The 20,569-nt window shown below is 27.0% G+C and overlaps 1 protein-coding gene and 1 long non-coding RNA gene across 4 annotated transcripts in view; both read left to right on the top strand.

Moving 5' to 3' along the window:
- LOC136986207 (uncharacterized) overlaps positions 1-20,569 on the top strand; it is a 129,536-nt gene that overhangs the window by 82,393 nt on the left and 26,574 nt on the right. The gene's annotated exons all lie outside the window — the stretch shown is intronic.
- The window catches only part of for (cGMP-dependent protein kinase for), a 51,947-nt gene that overhangs the window by 28,745 nt on the left and 2,633 nt on the right, over positions 1-20,569 (top strand). For all 3 annotated transcript variants that reach the window (XM_067283686.1, XM_067283688.1, XM_067283687.1), the window contains exons 4-17: positions 2,158-2,263; positions 5,072-5,135; positions 6,656-6,733; positions 7,166-7,260; positions 7,339-7,410; positions 7,490-7,564; positions 7,969-8,056; positions 10,308-10,447; positions 11,190-11,279; positions 11,350-11,491; positions 17,934-18,097; positions 18,177-18,299; positions 18,851-18,913; positions 18,997-19,063. In XM_067283686.1, coding sequence (XP_067139787.1) covers positions 2,158-2,263; positions 5,072-5,135; positions 6,656-6,733; positions 7,166-7,260; positions 7,339-7,410; positions 7,490-7,564; positions 7,969-8,056; positions 10,308-10,447; positions 11,190-11,279; positions 11,350-11,491; positions 17,934-18,097; positions 18,177-18,299; positions 18,851-18,913; positions 18,997-19,063 — 1,367 coding nt within the window. The remainder of the gene's footprint in view (positions 1-2,157; positions 2,264-5,071; positions 5,136-6,655; positions 6,734-7,165; positions 7,261-7,338; positions 7,411-7,489; positions 7,565-7,968; positions 8,057-10,307; positions 10,448-11,189; positions 11,280-11,349; positions 11,492-17,933; positions 18,098-18,176; positions 18,300-18,850; positions 18,914-18,996; positions 19,064-20,569) is intronic.

A 20,569-nucleotide genomic window follows, 5' to 3' on the forward strand; every position in this document is an offset into this window, starting at 1 on the left:
GAGGCATGCTGCAATAATGTCTAAGAAGCTACTGGAGGCTGTGGTGTAAATTAAAAGTAGTTCGGCAACTTGGTGTATAGAAGTAATTTCTTTAACCTGAGTATAAAAACACATTTTAAATCGAAGCAGTTGAGGTCCAAAACTGGGTGAAATGTCAGAGGGATATGCCAATCGTAACAATTCTGATCCTTCCAGAATATTTTTATCAGATGACATGACAAGATATGCAGGTGATAAATATGTACTCTTAAAAAGTGTACATAATTGTTGAACGGAATCAAATCTAATAGTTAATTATTAAATTCAAAAAAATTTTTTACAAATGTTTTTACAAGTTTTTATTTTGCCCTTTCTAACTTGGCATCCTCGTGATTCGTGCGGTAACTATGTTTCTCCATGCAACTGGTAAAAAGGTAATTAAATGGAAAAATGTAGGTTGAAAAGTTCAAATGTGAATATATTTTGCAATTCTTCTTGAACTAGTTACAAAGAGAAGATAAAAGATGCTCTATTTTTAGTCAGCAGACAGTTACGAGAAGCAAACATATGCTTGATTATGTTAAAAAATATAAGAAAGCAGAGGAATCTTCATATTATTTTTATTTATAGTGTATTGAAATTGATTGAAATTATTACATTTATGTATATTATAGGTATTAAAATAAATGGACAAAGTACAAATAATAATAATTACTATTATTATGTCCTAAGTTATGAAATTTAGTTGAAAAATGTTAATTGCCAAAATACATATTAAGAATTATTCATTAATTTTATTTTAGCTCATTAGCTCTTTTTTTCAGTTAATTATAAAAGGATAGAAAACTATTTAGAATTTTTAAAGGTTATAATTATAATGAAAATACCAGATCTCATATTTTATGCAAACATGCTTGATTATTGAAAAATATGGTTGCTAATGGAATTACAACACAAACTCATAGACACCTTTTTACTCACAGCCATTTTTTGATATAAAAAACGTTTGAATTATATCAAAAAATGGCTGGGAGTAAAAAGGTGTCTAAGAGTTTGTGTTGTAAATAACGCAGTCATAGAAGAGTTTAAGCTAATGGAATTGTTTTTAAAAACTATAAATGAATAAATTAAATTTTAATAACTTATTATTAATAAACTGATTTATTTTAGATTATAATTTAATTTAGTTTGAAGTGTAGACATGATATGAAGCTTATGAAATGTAAACTATGCTTATTATCTTAGCAAAAATTATTGTAGAAAACAGACAAACTTAAACACAAAACCCTGCAGAATGAAGGAAACTTACTGCAGTATCTGATTGACAAAAAATATATGATAGATGGAAAACAATATAATCTATCACAAATTTATCTATCACTATTATAACTTTTATAAATAAGTTAGCTTTATAAAGGAATTCTTTAAAAATTTAATTGCATAAATATTTGTCAATCTTTACATTGAGTTATCTTTCAATATCACTGGTAATTTGAATATTTTTTTTTTTACCATTTTTATATTGATGTTGTTGTAATTCTTCTATTTGAATTACATTATTTATATTAATATATTATGATTTAGTCAAGAGTGTTTTTAAAATTATAAAACTAAAATCATATTAACTTGATAATTAGAGGAAAAGTAAAATCTTTCTTAGCTGAGATCTTTTATAAAATTAATTTTTAAAAAATCTGTAAATAGAGATGCATTATAATCTTCTAGAGAGATTTTCTTGTTCAATGCTATGTTGGTATTAGGTAATTCTTGATAATTCTGATATACACCAAAATGATTTTTGCAAACTGTTTTGATACTAGATAATTTGTATATTGTTGCATTTAGAGTAAATAACTATTTTTTAAAATAAATTTTAATTAAGCTAATGAAAGTAAAAGGACTTTGATAATTGTTTTAATTTATGAATATTATAAATATGATAATAAATCAAACAATTGCTCATTGAAAATCCTTGTTATTACACTAATAAACTGATATACTAAACTCATTTTGAATGAATTTTAATAACTTATGCATTATTTATATTCTTGAAAGATAACATTAAACAGTCATTTTGTTTAATTACATTATCTGTAACATGTTTTTGAATTAATGATTTTTTTTCAATTCTTTCTTTGTTAAAAAGAAGAATGAAAACATATTATATATTTTTTCAAGCTCTGACTGATTGCACGTTATGGGCAATAGAGAGGCAATGTTTTCAAACAATTATGATGAGGACAGCTTTAATGAGGCAAGCTGAGTATACAGATTTTCTTAAAAGGTAATAAGACAAATTTAATATTAGTCATTTTAAAATTATGTAAATATTATGAGTTTTATATTTTATTTTTTATAATGAATATGATAATGCAATAAAAAAATTGAATATTTTTACAGATTAAATTTTGAAATAATGATGTATTATCTTATTTTTTTTTGTGGAATCAAATTTTTTATTCTTATCAAACATATCTTGCACCTGTTACATTTACAGTGTTTACCAGTTTTTTTCATGCTTCTGTTTTTCTGAGACACTGTTACCATGCAGAATCTTGCAATCTTTCTTCCTTCCTGTTGACTGCTCTTTCATTACCTAAACTCTTTAATAATTTCAACTTTTTCCAAGAACTTAGTATTCATTTCCTGTTTTATTATAAATGGGAAATACACATTGGATTCTTAGAAAACACTTCAAAGTATTAAGAGTTTAAGTAAAGAAAAGGCAATTAACAGGAGGGAAGAAAAATTGCAAGATTTGTTATGTAAATAATATATCAAAAAAGTATTGAAAGAGATGATAGATACTGCAAAGCAATAGATGCCAAGTGTCTGATAGGAATTAAAAGTTTTTCATTTAATATTTTATTTTTGTTTTAAATATTCATTTATTCTTAAATTTAAAATATGTGAATATAAGCTTTTTTTTTTTAAAGATTCTTAACTTTTACAGTATGAATTAATAACTGAAAATGAGGTAGAAACTTAAAACAATTTTCAAGAAGAAATAAACGAACTTCTAGAAAGTAGTGTGTGTGTGTGTGTGTGTGTGTGTGTGAAGATTAATATTTGAAAATAAATCAGAAAATAATAAATTAAAAATACAGTATTAAAATATTTTAAAATAAAGAGCTATTTATAATATATAATAATCTGTCTTTATTGGAGACAGTAGATCCATTAAGCTCATTTATAAAGCAGTTGAATTGATCAACAGTATTCTCAGCTTTAACAAAATGCTGTGTCTAATAAAAATGAAATTAATATTTTTAATACATGAAAACAGCTCTGTTCAATATCTGTACATAAAGGCTAAACTTTAAGTGGATGAAGAACCTTTAAAAATAATAATAAATTATCTGATGTGCTACTTAAAAACAGTTGAAATAATTTATGGATGGTTATGAAAATAGAGAATTTATTATAAATTTATTTAATATGTCAAGTAAGAGTAAACATTGCTGAGTGTCTTTATATTTTTAAACCAATGATCATATTAACTACAATGATAATGACAATAATAGTAATCAAGAAAATTCTATAATTATTTTTATGACTTTTAGACTTATTACATAAAATTATACGAGTTTCAAATTTATCAACAAAAAATTGGTCAAATTATATCTTATAACTCATTTTGTAAATGATATTAAAGCTGAAAAATCATTGGTTTAAAAATTTGAAAATTAGTTAATATAATTTTTTTTTGAAGTTTTTATATTTATTATATTGTCATTATTACAAAAAATGTAGTTATCACATTATATTGAGCAAGAACATCCTCTTTTTAGCATTGAAGATATGATAAAGTTTTGACAGGTTTGTTTATTGAGCAACAACATCCTTGTAATTGCAACTACTGTTTCTATTTTGGATTAGTTTTGAAACTGATTACTAATTTTATCATGTAATAACAAATAGATTCTTGAAAAGAATTATATATTTTAAATATTTATATTTAAAGTTTAACTATATATATATGTATATATAGGGCCTAGTTTAGATAACTTAAGAAAATATTTCATTTGTGTAAATCAAATATTAATAAATAGTTGGATAAAATACTATAATTAACTAGATGTAGCTATAATCACTGATAAAAATATTATAATGCTTTAAATATATTATTATGGAATATAATTTATAGAAGAGTAAAATAATAACTTCATAAGATGCAATATTATGTATTTTATAATGTATTTATAAAAGTTATTTGAGTAAATAAAATTCTGCTTTATAATTATAAAAAATAAGGAGTAATATATTCCAAGTAAAGATTTTATTAAATTACGTATCTAATAACTTGAAACTAAGTTAATATTACATTACTGTAATACATTATTGTATATTTGATAAGGCAGAGTTATTGGTTCTGTTTTAGCAATGATTATTTTTAATAAAATTCTCTTTGTTAAAGATATTTCACTGCAAATATGGTAATTCTACAATGCAATCGTTAAGCATTTTTATTTATTTTTGCTATTTAATGATGATCTGATTTTCTATAGAATTTTTTAAACTGCTGCTTATATGAACTATCTTTTCATCTGTAGAACTATTTTTTTCCATAAACACACATCTTTTTTATTATATTTCTATTTATTTTATTTTATAATTTTTGTTTTCATGATGAGAAAAATTAATACTTTAATATATTTTTAAATTACTTGATTATTTATGCACTGATCAAATGCTATAACAAACTTATTTGTTAGCTTTATTTTTTTATAATCTTCATTATATAAAATATACATTTTTGTTTTTAAGAAAAAATGTAACATTTTCTTTTATTAAAAACAGATAAATTATTGTTTTGATTAGTTAATCAGTTTGGTAATAAATTGTTGACTGTTAAAATTGTAATAAACAGAATTATTATAGAATTAGAATAAAAATATTTTTATTTATGAAGTTTACAAATAATAAATAACAATAAATAAGGAAAGTTTATAAATTACTTTCAAAAGGTAATTCTTAACTGTTTTAAAATATAATTTATTGTTGTTATTTTGTTGAAAATTTTTATATTTATGAATAGTATGAAAATTTATATTACTGAGTAACTATTAAATATCAAATTTTATCATTATAGTGTTCCAACATTCAGAAAATTAAATGAAGAAACTCTAATAAAAATAGCTGATGTACTAGAAGAGGCAAGTTTATACATATGTATATTTCTGAATTTAATATTATTTCTAAACAAAAATAAATCATTAAGAATTTATTGAAGCACTTGTTCCAATAATAGTCTGTTATATTTTAATATATAATCTATAAAAGCCATATGTTGGCTGGATGTCTATGATGGCTTAGCTTTGTAGTCATGGTGGCATGCTGTTCTGAGGGCCCAGGATCAAGTCCATGCTAAGACTGCATGGATTTTTCATGAGTGCTAGGTGGTCTATGGAACTTCATGTGAAGATGAGATAGTTGCCAACTTGGGATTTTATGTTGTGTGGCATTGCTGGACCCGTTAGAGGGATTGTGACGGCCCCTGTGGATCTTTAGGTAGATGGGGTATTGGTTAGGTTACTTCACACCTCAGCTTCTGGTTGACCCATGCATAATTGGCTTTTCAGACCACAGTGCTAGTTAACTTCTTCCACACAATCCAGTAACAGCCATAATGTAAAAATAATTTACTAATTTATATCAAATGTTAATTGTTAAAAAATCACTGGCACAAATTAAACATATGTTCTAAAAATTTAAAGTTAATTTTTGCACAATTATTGAACAATAGATTCTGCTGTAATGTTTTCAGTTGCCATGAAGAATTAAGATTCAAATAAATGTATTCCATTTCATCAACTAGAATGTTACTCAACTAAAATCATAGTTGTACTCTAGATGCTATGGATTAAATAACAAATGATCAAACTGTCCAGTATAATGCTGTAATACAATATTTTAAAAATTGTAGAGAACTAAAGTAAAAATTTAAAAGACAAATGACATAAACTTCTTTTATTGTTTAAATAAAAACATTTGACACTTCTATCTTTAATGTATGAAAATATAAATGTATGTGAAAGTGCATACAAATAAATATTTGGGTTGAAAAATTATTACATGTTTAAGTATATTTTTAATCAAATCTACTGGTAAAAATATCATTATCTTTATAAAATGCTTACTTTCAGGTAGCCAGCTGTTTAACTTTTTCACAAAGGAATGTTTTTGTTCTGTTTTAGGACAGCTTCAGCTTTTAATATACACCAGTCACTGTCCCAACGAAATTTAAACAGTGACTGGTGTACATTAAGAAACTGAAGCTATACTAAAACAAGATGAAAATGAAAAATTTAAAAAGTTGGCTATCTGAAAGTGAGCATTTTATAAAGATAATAATATAGAGCCAGACACACAAGAGGTAATATTTGTTAAAAATATATCAAATTACCAGTATATTTACCAATGCATTTTTATCTGATTACTAGTAAATTGGTAAATCATTTACTGGTAATGCAATCTCTATTTGTTATTTATTCCTCACTTATAAGTTGACTGGTTTGATTTTTATTTTATGAGGTTATAATGTCATAGAAAATTTTTAAATATTCGAAGTACATAAAGTATGATAAAGTTGTGACTCACTGTAGATTTTAGTTATGCACTAGTTATAGTTGCATATATTTGTTGATTTTGTTATTAAATGATTGTTTTTCTCTAGACTACATACAATCAAGGTGATTATATAATTAGACAAGGTGCAAGAGGAGATACATTTTTCATTATCAGTAAAGGTGAAGTAAGTATATTTTTTAAAATTATGTAAATAAAACTCTACATTATATCATAAATTTGTATTTGTATTTTATTTAAATTATTAACAAATTGAAATTTTATTGTAGTAATTAATATTATAGAGTGACTTTTCTAAGCCATTTTTGGTCTTATTGAAATATTAATATTCCATAATTAATTAAAAATTATAAAAAATATAGTCTGAAAACCTGACAGTTTAAATTTGTAATTAATTAATCCAGGGTTTGGTTTTGTTAAGTTATCATTATCATTTTGTAAATAAATATTTTTATTTTATTTATTTAAATTTATGTTAATATAATTTAAATAACACAATTCTTTTAATCATTTATACTTAAGATTTATTTATATTTATAAACATGAAGAGAAACATGAAGTTAACATAAATAATTTCATTAACTTTTGTTTATTATAGGTTAGAGTAACAATGAAATTGCCAGATAGTGATGAAGAAAAATTTATTAGGAAACTTCATAGAGGTGATTTTTTTGGAGAAAAAGCTCTCCAAGGGTAAGAAGTTATATAGTATTATAGTTTAAATAAATTGCTTATTTCATTACATTAATTAATATTTATTATTTTCTGCAGAGAAGATGTAAGGACAGCAAACATAATTGCAAATGACCGTGATGGTGTAACTTGTCTAGTCATTGATAGAGAGTGAGTTTTTAAAAAAAATCTTAAACTATTAATTTTATTAGAACTAGTTAGAAATTATTAATTAAATATGTTTTTTTAGATCATTTAATCAATTAATAAGCAATATAGATGAAATCAAAACCAAACGTTATGATGAAGCTCCAGCAAGAAAAAGGTAAAAATTAGTATTGTTATTAATTATATTCAACAGTAAAATGAAAGCTATTATTTAGTATATAAATAGTATTATATTTTATAATAAAGTAAAAGTTTTCTTACTGCACTCAGGATTAACTATAAAGGTAAGATGTAATATTATCCCTAAAGCCATTCCATTCATTTCAAGAAGAATTTGCCTTTATGATATTAACATTGCTATTGGGATCTTTAAAACACATTATGATAACTGTGTATATCATTATGGTGGGCACTGACATGAATAGTAATCATTCCAAAATATTAAAAGACAAAATGTATCCATTTAAAAATTATTAAAAAATTGAGAAGTGAATAATTTTTAATTTATTAAATATTTATAATGTAATCATGATAAATAAGGTTAAATTAATTTTATTCTAGGATAAATGAACAATTCTCTAATATAAAGTTAACTGATTTAAGAGTAGTATCAACACTGGGAGTTGGTGGATTTGGAAGAGTTGAACTGGTAATTAATTTTCATATTCGGTTTAATAATATAAGTATAAATATTATTTAATTATTATAAAAACTATATTTTAAATGGATTCTTTAATTAGTTCTTTTGTTAGCAGTAATTTTACAATTATACTTAATAAAAAGTATGTTTAAAAAAATATATGAATTTCAGAGAGATTCTAATTTAACTTCAGAATTAATTTTTATACACTGAGAATGAAACTGTTTTTTGTCAGTTTATTTTGAAATTATTATAATTATAAATTTCACTTTTATGAAGTTGTTTAAATTGTCATTTGCGTTGAATATTTAAATTCAAAAACTTATGCATATTATGTAATATATCATATTTATATGTAATGTTGGAATATTTATTTAATTTATTTTTGTTTATTACATTTAGTGAATTACAAGTGTAGTGAATACAGAAAATTATATATTATATACAACAGGGGTGGCCAACTTTTGTGTACATAAGATCTACTTTTTATCTTAAAATTATGTTGCGATTGACTTGTTGTCATATGCATAGTCTAAGTGGGGAGGTAAAGATGTGAAATACGTACTATGTTTATACACTGTGTTTCGGTACGAGGTGCACTCTTGCGGGCTATGGGTAGATAAGCAAAATATATGTTTAAAACTATTTTTTATATTTGAAATCACTTATTAAGTTTTCGAGATATAGGCTCATTTTCCAGAAAATTTATGAAAATTCCAGAAATAATGAAAATAAATTTCCAGACCCAACTTTTGATATTTGCAGCTATGAGTTCATTCCATACAGGCGGTACCTAAAAAATTTGATTTTTCGACTCTTTTACAAGATAGATTTTTAGTAACTTAAAATATAATATAATTTTTTTATCAATTGCAATGTATAAGTTGTGGTACTATTTGTTCGTAAATATGAAAAAGTTGTTATAAAAATGCACAGTATGGCTGATAATTTGATTTTAAGATTTCACTTTCATGATTTTTTTTTGAGCCAGGAAAATTTATCATTTTTAGACTTATTTTTGCTAATCTATCAATAGCTTGTAGGAGTGAAACGCATACTGAAACACCCTGTATATCTACCTACATAAAAAATAACATAATTATTTAACGGGCCAATAAACTCATGTCCAGGGAAATTAAAACAACATGAGTAATTATTAACAATATTTATTAATTCAAATTAGCTACAGATAAAGACAGATTTAGAATTTACTTTATTACCTTAATATTAATGGGAGGACTGAGTTTGCATGTCTCTAAGCAAGGAATCATAATTAGGTGTATATCCTGACAAAGATGGTAATAATGAGTCTTCAGTATGGTAATCAGTCAGGACAGAACATTGTTTAGTCTTCGTTAACTTCAAGTATGAAAATGCCAATTCACACAGGTATGTAGATTCGAAATAAGAATAAATATATTCACTACATTTGGTGATACTGATATTATAAATATACACTACATTTGGTGATACTGGGATATTTTTCTTGGTTGACATATGACAGTACCAAATATTCAAGCTAAATGGCTGTGTTTTTCTGAGTCGAGTAATAACTGCATGTATACTGTTGCGTTTGTGCATTACATTCACATGTTGCATTCGGTTATAAGTGTAACACATTAAGTCAAGACATCACGAGCAATTGACCATGCTTCACAATCGACTTGTTGGCCACCCGATATACAGTATATGAGAAATTTAGTTTCTTAATAATAGAAAAATTAGGTTTTTTAGTAAAAGTAGTGTTGCCACCAGGCTGGTTTTCACCTGGACAAGCCGGTTTTTAAATTCATGGTTTGGATTGATTATTAATTTGTTCAGTTTTCATAGAAATTGTGAAATTATGATAGAATAAAATAAATTTATAAAAATATTTGCAAGTATTTTATTTTAATGGTTAAACACTTTAACTTTACACCCCCACCCAAACTTATCCCTAGGCTAAGAGTGACAGAAAAGATGTACTTTTAAAATTCTAACTTGCAGATATCTCCAGCAAATATTAGGTCTGTTCCAACACAAGTCCCTAACTGGTTTAAAACTGGCATGCACATTATTCAGTTCTTGGCTGTAAAATGACATTGCGCATATCTCAGTTGCATACAGTTTCAAATTCAAACCAGTCAGGGACTTGTGTTGGAACAAACCTATTGTCCGGGTCAGCAATTTTGAAAAGGTGGCAACACTACGTAAAACTAAAGTTTTTATTATAATGGTGCTTAGTTATATAATTAGATTACTCATGAAAATTTTAATTTAGGTTCAAATTGCAAATGATCCCTCAAGATCTTTTGCCCTTAAAGTAATGAGGAAAGCTCAAATTGTAGAAACCAGGCAGCAGCAACATATTATGTCTGAAAAGAGGATAATGGAAGAAACAAATTGTGATTTTATTGTTAAGTAAGCATATAAATTTATTTATTTATTTATTTCTGATAGCTGTTCAGTTTCTGTTCAGAGCAGTAAAAATATTAAAAATATTAAATTTCATCAAATGTGAATTTCCAGCTTTGTTCAGGTTCACTTCAGTTCAGTTCAGTTCAGTTCTTGCAATGTTTTAAGTTACATTTTAAATTAAATTATTAGGAGATTATGATATTTGTCTTTTATGATATGATCTAGACAAAGATATTGAAATATGTTAAAATAAAAATGTGAGTTTTTAATATAGTGAAAATTGAATTCAAATACATTAGTTGAATTTCATTTTTGTAAGTAAAAACAGTTACACTAGTGATTCATACAATTGTAGAACTTTGATAATAAAACTAAATAAAACAATAAAATTTTTAGTGTGGTTATTTTAAAAGCAGTGGAATTTCTAGCTTTATGCATCTCTGAAAGATTATGTGAATCTTGTTAGATAAATTAACATTTCAATAAAGTTTATTGACTGAATTTAAATTTCTGTAAATTGAAATTTTATTACAGCCAATAAAATAAACTGTTAACTCTTTAAGTTGTCAAAAGAGAAGTTAATAATTGTTTGAAAATGTTTTATTTAAAAGGAAAGAACATAATAACTTGTAAAATTAAAATCTTAATAAATATAGTTTTTTTTCATTTCAGTGTAAGTTTTTATTTGTGTTAATTCATGTTTTAATGTGCTGATGTAATAAATTGATATGTAAACTCCTTTCAGGCTATATAAAACTTTCAAGGATAGGAAGTTTCTTTATATGCTAATGGAAGCGTGTCTTGGTGGAGAATTATGGACGATACTTCGGGACAGGTATAATTTCTGTTGTCGTAAAGAAATTTCTAATTTTAATATATTTAATTAAACTGTGTTGAATTTTCAGGGGTATTTTTGATGATATGACAACAAGATTCTATACAGGTTGTGTAGTTGAAGCATTTGATTATCTCCATGAGCGCAACATAATTTATAGGGATCTGAAACCTGAAAATATGCTTTTAGACTGCAAAGGCTATGTAAAATTGGTAAATATTAAATTATTGAAATATTATCTTTTAAGAGAAATAAATTATACAGTAAAACTAAAATATAAGAGAGCACAAATAATAAAACTTATGAAAAAGTATAATTTAAATAAATTAAGAGTAATCTTTTTTTTTAACAAACTACTATTGATATCAGTTTGAAAGAGATTTAATCCAATCAAACATTTAAGTTAAAGTAGAATGTGACAATTTACCATCTGTTAAATAGGCCATCTCTTATGAAATGGTTATAATCTTTTTATGGTAGGATACATTTTCTTTCCAATTGTTTTTAACATCTTAATAATGACAGTGAATTCTAAGAAACATACCCTTACTTCCAACTTAAATTATTGTTTTAAAATAACTCGTTTCTAATATTTTGTATAACATAAAACATATTATACTATAAATAAAATAAATTGTTCTTGAAAGATTAAAACATTGGTAGAAGACATCCAAAATAAGGGACAGATTTATCATTTTCCCATTTCACTATTATGTAAATGAAATAACAATCCTCTAGTAGATTTGATATTTTGTTAAAATTAAATTAGTAAGGAATAGAGGGAGTTGGCTCGGCATCGAGGCTGTTGGTGACTTTTTGTTTCAGCTTTGAGGTGTCTTTGAAGTGATTGGGTTTTCTTTTCTGAAATTGTGAAAATAATTCAGGGTAATTCTGGATAATTCAGGTTAAAATGGATATACTGGGTTTTAAATTAATTAGATGTCTTCTATTAATTTCTGGGATTGAGCCCAACCCTGGTCCGTTATCAAGATCTCCTCCGGACATCGAGAAGGTGGATATGCAAAAGAGAGGTCGAGGTAGACCTCGTAAGGGAGATTCTAATGAAACTGAAAATCGTAATTTAATTGATGTTGTTGAAGAGAATCTTGTATTAGATGGAACATCTTTGAAACGGAATCCGGGAGGAGTAAGAGATGCAAATATTCAGGACTATTTTACCTTGTCAGCTGTTGCGGAGGCGGATACTGCTGAGGAGCCTCAATACACCATTAAAGCGGTGTATGACCTCATTCAGAAGAAGTTCTCTCAACTCTCTGTGGATTTGGGTGCAATTAAGGAAGAATTATATATATTGAAGAAGAGACAAGATGACTTAAAGGAAGAATTGAATATTGTGTCTCATAAAGTGGAAAAATTGGAACAGGGTGGTAATTATGACAGTCTGTTGAGAGGTAAGATTGAATTTCAATTAGGTAAGTTAATAAATGAAAAAACGAGGAGTAATATTGTTATCTTTAATTTCTCGTTTACAACTGAAGACCCATCTGCAGAGATTTCTCGTTTTATTAGAAATGAATTAGGTGTCGAGGAATTTTGTTTGTCCGGTTTGGTCAGAATTTCTGGAAACGACACCAAGTCTATAGTTAAAATCTCCCTTGCCTCTGTACATGAGAGAAACTTAGTCCTGCATGCATTCTGGAAGGCAAAGCCTAACTTGTTAAAGAGATATAAGGAAAATATAATAATGACAGCTGACTTATGTAAACGGTCCAGGGTCAGGAAGAAAAAACTAATTGCAAGAATTGCCCAGGAGAGGTCTAATGGCCATAAAATCATAGTTAGAGATGACTATTATATTAAGAACGGCATAATGTTCACATATGATATATATTTAAATGAAATCATCCAATTAGACTGTTTTTTATAAGGAATCAGGGGTTTCGCGATAATCTGCTAGGATTGATGAATAACAATAACCTTTTACTGAGTGGCGTAGGGACTAATAATTCTATGACTCGGCGAAATGCCAACCTAAATTCAATGGTTTTGACTTCTCCGGGGGTGGGTCAATGTGCCAATGCTGGGAATGCTTATATTACTTTTTGGAATATTCAAGGTATGGTTAATAAGATTAGTGACCGATCCATAAAGCATTACCTAATGTCAAATGATGTTGCTGGTATTTCTGAGACTTGGTCGATCAGTTCTAGTGTTGTGGACAACTTGGGTTTACAGGAAAATTTTTGGGTAACCCATAGTACAGCACTCAAGGAACGAAGATTCGGTAGACCTGCCGGAGGTCTTTTGTTATTAATTAAGAGATCGTTTGGTAACTTAAAGGAGGTACAAGTTAAACCTTGGTACATTTTTAATTTAATTGATCTTAATCCCAAACTTCATAAATTGTGGAGAACAAGTTTATTGGGAATTATATTAGTATATATTAATCCTACTGTAAATTATAATAATTATATTGAGGAATTGCAAACAGTGATTAATCGTTGGAGTAATATTACAGACTTTTGGATCTTGGGGGGAGACTTTAATGCACGTATTGGCGAAAAGATGGATGTAGTTTTTCAAGGAGATAATCCGGTTGTTAATAACGTTAGGAAATCCAAAGACAGAACTATTAACCTGGCGGGAGGACGCTTCTTGGAATTTTCGTAGGATAATAATTTAACCATACTAAAGAATTGCTGGGGATGTGCCGGGAGAATATACGTTCCTGAGCCATAGTGGAAAATCTGTCATTGACTATATACTAGTTAGCGAAGATATGCTTTATTTTTGCCGATCAATGTCTGTGGTCGACAATGATCAGTCTGATCATTTCCCAATTCAATTAACCTTAATGAGTCACTTGAGGGAAACAAATTCTTTATATCCTAACGATCAGAAGCGACTAAGATTTGACAAAACAAGATGCTTAAGATTTAATTTACAAAGGATAACAAGAGAAGTTCCAGAGAGGTTTCATGTAGTGCTAAATCAAGAGGATGAGTCAAGTCCGTTGGCTAACTACAAAAATTTTATCTGTCTGTTAAATTCGTTTCGTGCTAAATTTTGCTTCAAAAGTATGCCGCGCAGGTTTATTCAAAGATGGTACGACAATAAATGCTATTATCATAAGAAGAAAAAACAGCGAAGCCTAAATCAGTTCAGAAAATCTAACAAGGAAAGTGATTGGAAGAAATACATCGATAATAAAAGAATCTATACCAATTTGATTAGAGCAAAACGAAGAAGATATTATGCTGATTTAAACAAGTACTTAATAGGAATGAAAGATTCTAAAAAATTTTGGGAAGTGATCAATAGCTTTCGACGACCTGTTGCTCATTCAAAAGGATCTGTTAATATATCGTTAGAAGAATGGAATAAATTTTTCGATAATTTTTCGGTTAGATATAGGGATAGATTGGCGATAACTAGAATGGGAAAATTTAAAGAGATGGAGTCTTTGCCAATGGAAGAGGTCTTTACTATACAAAAACTTCATTCATGTGTAAGGAAGCTAAAAACTAAATCGGCCCCGGGTTTTGACGGGGTTCCTAATATAATATTAAAATTTCTACCGAGTACAATTTTAAATTATATAATCAGGCAATACAATAGATTCTATGTAATGGGTATTATTCCTGAGTCGTGGAATCATGTGATTTTTCGAATGGTATATAAGAAAGGAGATAGAGCCAATCCAGCTAACTATCGCCCGATAGCTTTACTTTCGACATTTCGCAAACTTTTTACTGCTATGTTGGTGTCTAGATTTATTGAATGGACTGAACATGAGAATTTACTAAATCCAATCCAATTTGCCTTCATTTTAAGTGGTGGTACTCAGGTTACTTTGTTTGTTTTGTTGGCCACCATCCAGATCCAGTTATTTAAAAAAGACACAAAGTTTTTGCCTTGTTTGTTGATCTTGAGAAGGCATATGACTCAGTGAATGTTCGGGCGTTGCAGAATAAAATGTTACATTGTGGAGCGGAGAGTAATATGGTCAAATCGGTCGGGCTATTGTTTGGGCATTATAAGATGACCTGCAGATATAATGGTGATCAGGGATGTCCCCATTCGATTTACCGAGGCCTATTACAGGGAGACCCTTGGTCTCCCTATCTGTTTAACTTTTATATTTATGATATTAATGATATTTTCGATAATGACGACGATGGATTCACGATAGGTAGTACGGTGATCCACTCTATTTCGTATGCCGACGATATTATTATTCTAGCACCGACGGCGGTTGCTCTTAGAAGGAAAATACGACTATTAACTATGTACTTTTCTCAATTGGATTTGACCATTAATCTGAAGAAATCTCACATAATGATATTCAGGAATGGATCAAGACTTCCTAAGAAAAATATGTCTTTCTTTATTGATAATACAGAGATTAAGGTGGTCAACGAAACAAAATTTCTAGGAGTAATTTTTTCACTTTTGCTTTCGTTTGAAAGACAGACCAAAGATATGATGGTCAAAGCCAATCGACTAATCCAGGGTGTGATCAAGCTTTGCGCCAAGACTCATTTGGGCTCGATCCAAACCCAGTTTAATCTATTTCAGTCCTTGGTTTTTAACTCTGTGAGTTATGCATCTCCTTTATGGTGTCTCTCCAATGTCCAGAAGCTGGAAGTTATACAGAATAAATTCCTACGTAGATTGTTTTGGTTGGATTACAAAACTCCGGGAAGTGTGTTAAGAGTGGAGACAAGTAGATTTAGTCCTATAGCGCTCATCATGAAAAGATGTTTGAAGTTGATAATTAAGCTAAGAGACAGTGGTGGCATTAAATTCAACCTTTTGTATCAACTATATAAGAACTCTAAACAGAAACCATCTAAAAATAACTGGGTTTCTCTAATCTCTAAAGTGATAAACGGTTTTGGCTGTTCGATTGAACCATTTATTTTCCCGTTGGATTTTGAAGAAGAAGTATATCAACAACTTATTTGGAATGTTCTTAATATCTCTCATTCGCGAGACATAGAAGACACTTGTTTAAGAATATCACAAAACAGCTATAGTACGATATTATTATTTCCAAGTAATAATAGTTATTTATTCTCTAATTTGCCGTTTAAAATGAAGCGACTTTTTATTCAACTCCGACTTAATTCTAATTCCCTAATGTTTGATAATAGATTGTATGTATACGAGAATACTTCTTGCCCAAGATGTTGTGCGTCCTTTTCCAAATTCCATCTGATTTGTAAATGTGAGAAAAGCCTTGAGTTAAGGCAAAAATACAATCTTATCAGTCTACATGAATGTGATTCGGTAGAAGCTATGTATAAAATATTTCATCGGGCAACATATCGTTTTGTCTGCAATTTATACAATTATGTTTTAAAATTTCTTAATACTTAATTGTTTTCGTATTATTCGTTGTGTTGTTTGTAAGCTGCACAACTCCCTCTGTAACAGGCTGAGGCCTTGACTAATAAAATTTGATTTGATTGAAATTAGTAAAGAATATTTAATTTTACATTTGGAAAATAAAAATTAATTCAAAAAGTAAATAAATAAATTATCTCTAAATTGAAAATAGAATATTGATATTTTGTTTCAAATTGTTGCTTTAACTATAAATAAATCTTTCAAAAGTATATTTAATAAAAAAAACAAAACAAAAAGATAAGATATCACACATGTTTAGAAAGATATGAATTATTAATAATGGATATCAGCAAATATATCTGAATTTCAAGTGTTTTCCAAAGAATGGAATATTTATTGCAGAATTACTGTAATATTTTGAGAAAATATATATTTTAGTAGTTGTTACCTTATGCAAAACAACAATAACTTAGAAAATAAAATCTTTTCAAATATTTTATTATTATTATTATGTTGGGTTAAGTGAGATATACTCGGTTAACACCGGTGGCTGTGTACTATGCCGGACCAAAGTCAAGGCATAGTAACCAAAACAGAAATTAAAGAAGTGTATCAGTGTGTGTGTCTATATTCAGGAATTTTCTCACAATATGACATGTATTCAATATAGTGGCCTTCTGTAGTGTGATGTATATGTTTCTATTCAATTGTAATGTGCCCAGGCTTTTGTGTAGTGTGTGTGGTATGACACCTGTAGAGGAGAGAACAACAGGTACAGTAAGCACCCTATCCATCCTCCACAGATGCCTTATTTCCTGGGCGAGTTCTGTGTACTTGCTAATTTTTTCAGTGCATGCGTTTTGTATATTGTGAGTGTTTGGAATGGATATGTCTATAATGTATGTGATTTTATTGTGTTTGTCAATGAGTGTGATGTCTGGTCTGTTGTGATAAATTGTTATTATTATTATTAAAATTAAAATGTTTGTGTAAAGAGTCAGATTTAATTATTAAGTTAAAATATATGCAATAGCATTTCTTTGATTTTTATTTTATAATAAATATTGTTTTGAGTATTTAGAAAGTGTTTGCTTAAGTTATCTTACTATTTCAATATGGACTAAATGTAACAATTTAAAACTTATTGATATCTTATTAAATTATTCAATTTATCTGAGAGAAAATGATTCTAAAACTGGTTAATTTCTAATGTGCTTGGATTTAAAATCATAGATTTAAATTGTTTCAGAATAAAATTTAAGAGTATTTTCTTCTAATAGTTTATTAGCACATTATTGTATAATTCAATATTATTTATATATTTAATTTTTGAAATCATAGGTTGATTTTGGTTTTGCCAAAAAATTAAATAATGGTCATAAAACTTGGACGTTTTGTGGTACTCCAGAATATGTAGCTCCAGAAGTGATACTAAACAGAGGTCATGATATTTCAGCTGATTACTGGTCTTTGGGTGTTCTTATGTTTGAACTATTGACTGGAACGTAAGTATTTAAGTTTTTTATTATATTTAATTTATGTATAAACAAATTTTATATCACAACAATACATATTACATTATAGGCCACCATTTACGGGTCCTGATCCAATGAGAACTTACAATGTAATTCTTAAAGGAATTGATGCAGTAGATTTTCCACGTTGCATTACTAGAAATGCTGCTGCATTAATTAAGAAGCTGTGTCGGTGAGCATATTTTTCATCTATTTAAAAATACGACTTATTATTAAACATAAAACTTTGTTTCTGACATACTTAGATCAAGTAGATTTTTATTATTATTAATTGACTTATACTAGCCTTGTTATGAATTTTTTCTTAAAATGAAAGACAGTTGAATTGTCAGATAAAATGATGTAAAAATGTCATTAATTTGAAAATAATCATGTTTTGTTTCCATAAAAATATCAGATAAAACAACAAAAATGCTGCAAACTTCTAACAGTACTTTATTTAACTTTTTCATTGGAAATTATTAACATTTTTTACTCATGATTTTAATGGTATAAAAATAAAGATATAAAATAAATTCCAAAAATGTATGTTACTGATAATCTGATTTGCTAAATAACAAAAGCATTATATATTTGTTAAATGTTAAATTATTTTATATTGAATATTTTAAATTTATATGCAGGTATTAATATATTTTCATGTTGTTAGCATAATGATTTTTCAGAATCACTTTTATTATTTTAAACAATAAGATAATATTAATTTAAAATTTTTAATTTTAGTGACAATCCTACAGAGAGGTTAGGATATCAGAAAGGAGGGATTAAAGATATTCAAAAACACAAGTAAGATATAAATAATTATAAGCAGTGTAAAAATTAAATTGAAAAAATTAATTAAGAGAAATAATCATGTAATGATTTTACAGGTGGTTTGATGGTTTTAATTGGGAAGGACTTCGTAACCGAACTCTCACTCCTCCAATTCTTCCATTAGTAAGTATTAGGTTTCTCTACTGAATAATGTCCATTTAAAATGAAAGAAATAATTGAAAGACTGTTTTTATTCTAAATTTTATTGCCACAGATTAAATTACCACTTCAAAAATGTCTGTTATTGATAGTGACAGAGAAGAATTTTAAATATTATAATTTGAAATTGATAGAAAATATATTATTAGAAACTAGTTCTGATGTTACTTTACAGAACTGAAGCAAATAAAATTTATTCTAAATATCCAACTGAACTGAAAAACCAGATGATGATCTTTTCTTACAGATCATTGATTTTTCAAAGCACATTTCTTTAATAAATCAGTCTTTATAACTATTCTATATATCTTTTGAATTTTATGAATTTTTTTACATACAAAGAACAATTAAAAATTCATTGATTACAGTTATATATATATAGTTATTAATTACATTTTAGAACATTACAGCCATCTAATGTACAAAAATCAAGAATAGGCTTTACTTTATTTAAATTATCAATTACAAAATTAGTAATATTTGATTTCTGTATATTTCTTATTTTATAGAAAGACATGAAAATTGACTTGTTATTTCTACGATAAAGTAACATCTATAATGACAAACAATAATATATATATGATAAATTGCTAAAATCATAATACATAAGAACTTTATCTTTCTTATAAATTTGAAAAACAAAGCTTTTAATTAAGAACAATGGTATTATCTGATACATAAATAAGATAAAGAATCACAATAGATGTTAATCTACGTAATATTAAAGTTTATAAATTTTATTAATATTTGAAAATGTTTGCATTGAATTTTATAAGACAGATATAGAATATATTAATTTATCAATATTTAAATTTTTATTAAGGGTTTTGTTGTTGTAAACTATGTGAAAAGTATACAAATTTTTATTTTCTTAATATAATTTAAAATCTTAATTTCTAATGGCAATGTGGGTTAAAATTATAGTTTTTCTTAATTTTTGTATTATTGCTTATGTTGTGATATAAATTTATAAAGTTTTATAACGTTTTTATGTGTGTGTATGCCAAAGTCAAAATATAAATAGGAAGAAACAAAACAAGCTGTGCCAATGCCTGTGTCAATATTTAAAGAAAAAAATTCTTGTGAAGAAGAGCCAATGTTGACAATGGTGCAACTTGATAAATATTGACATTTGCATTTTTTTTGCACCAAGCCACAGACATAATTGGCATAAATATAATTCAGATGATGACATTTCTTTATAATCAATAATAATTAAAATATAGAAGTGATTTAAGTAAATATTTAAATTAAAAATAATTAGTTCAAGTGTTTAATCTCATTTATTGTAAGAAATTAAATTTTGGACTACATTAATGTTAATTATGGTTAGGGATGTTTTGATACTGCTGACACTGATACCATATTGATACTTTTTTCTTTTTTGTACTCGATAATTCGGTCAGATACCAATACTGGTATCAATGCTTTTCCTTGGGTATCAGATCTGGTATTGTTATGTTCTTCACA

This window comes from Centruroides vittatus, unplaced genomic scaffold (assembly GCF_030686945.1).
Source record: "Centruroides vittatus isolate TY-2023 unplaced genomic scaffold, ASM3068694v2 scaffold_1015, whole genome shotgun sequence".
Taxonomy (NCBI): domain Eukaryota; kingdom Metazoa; phylum Arthropoda; class Arachnida; order Scorpiones; family Buthidae; genus Centruroides; species Centruroides vittatus.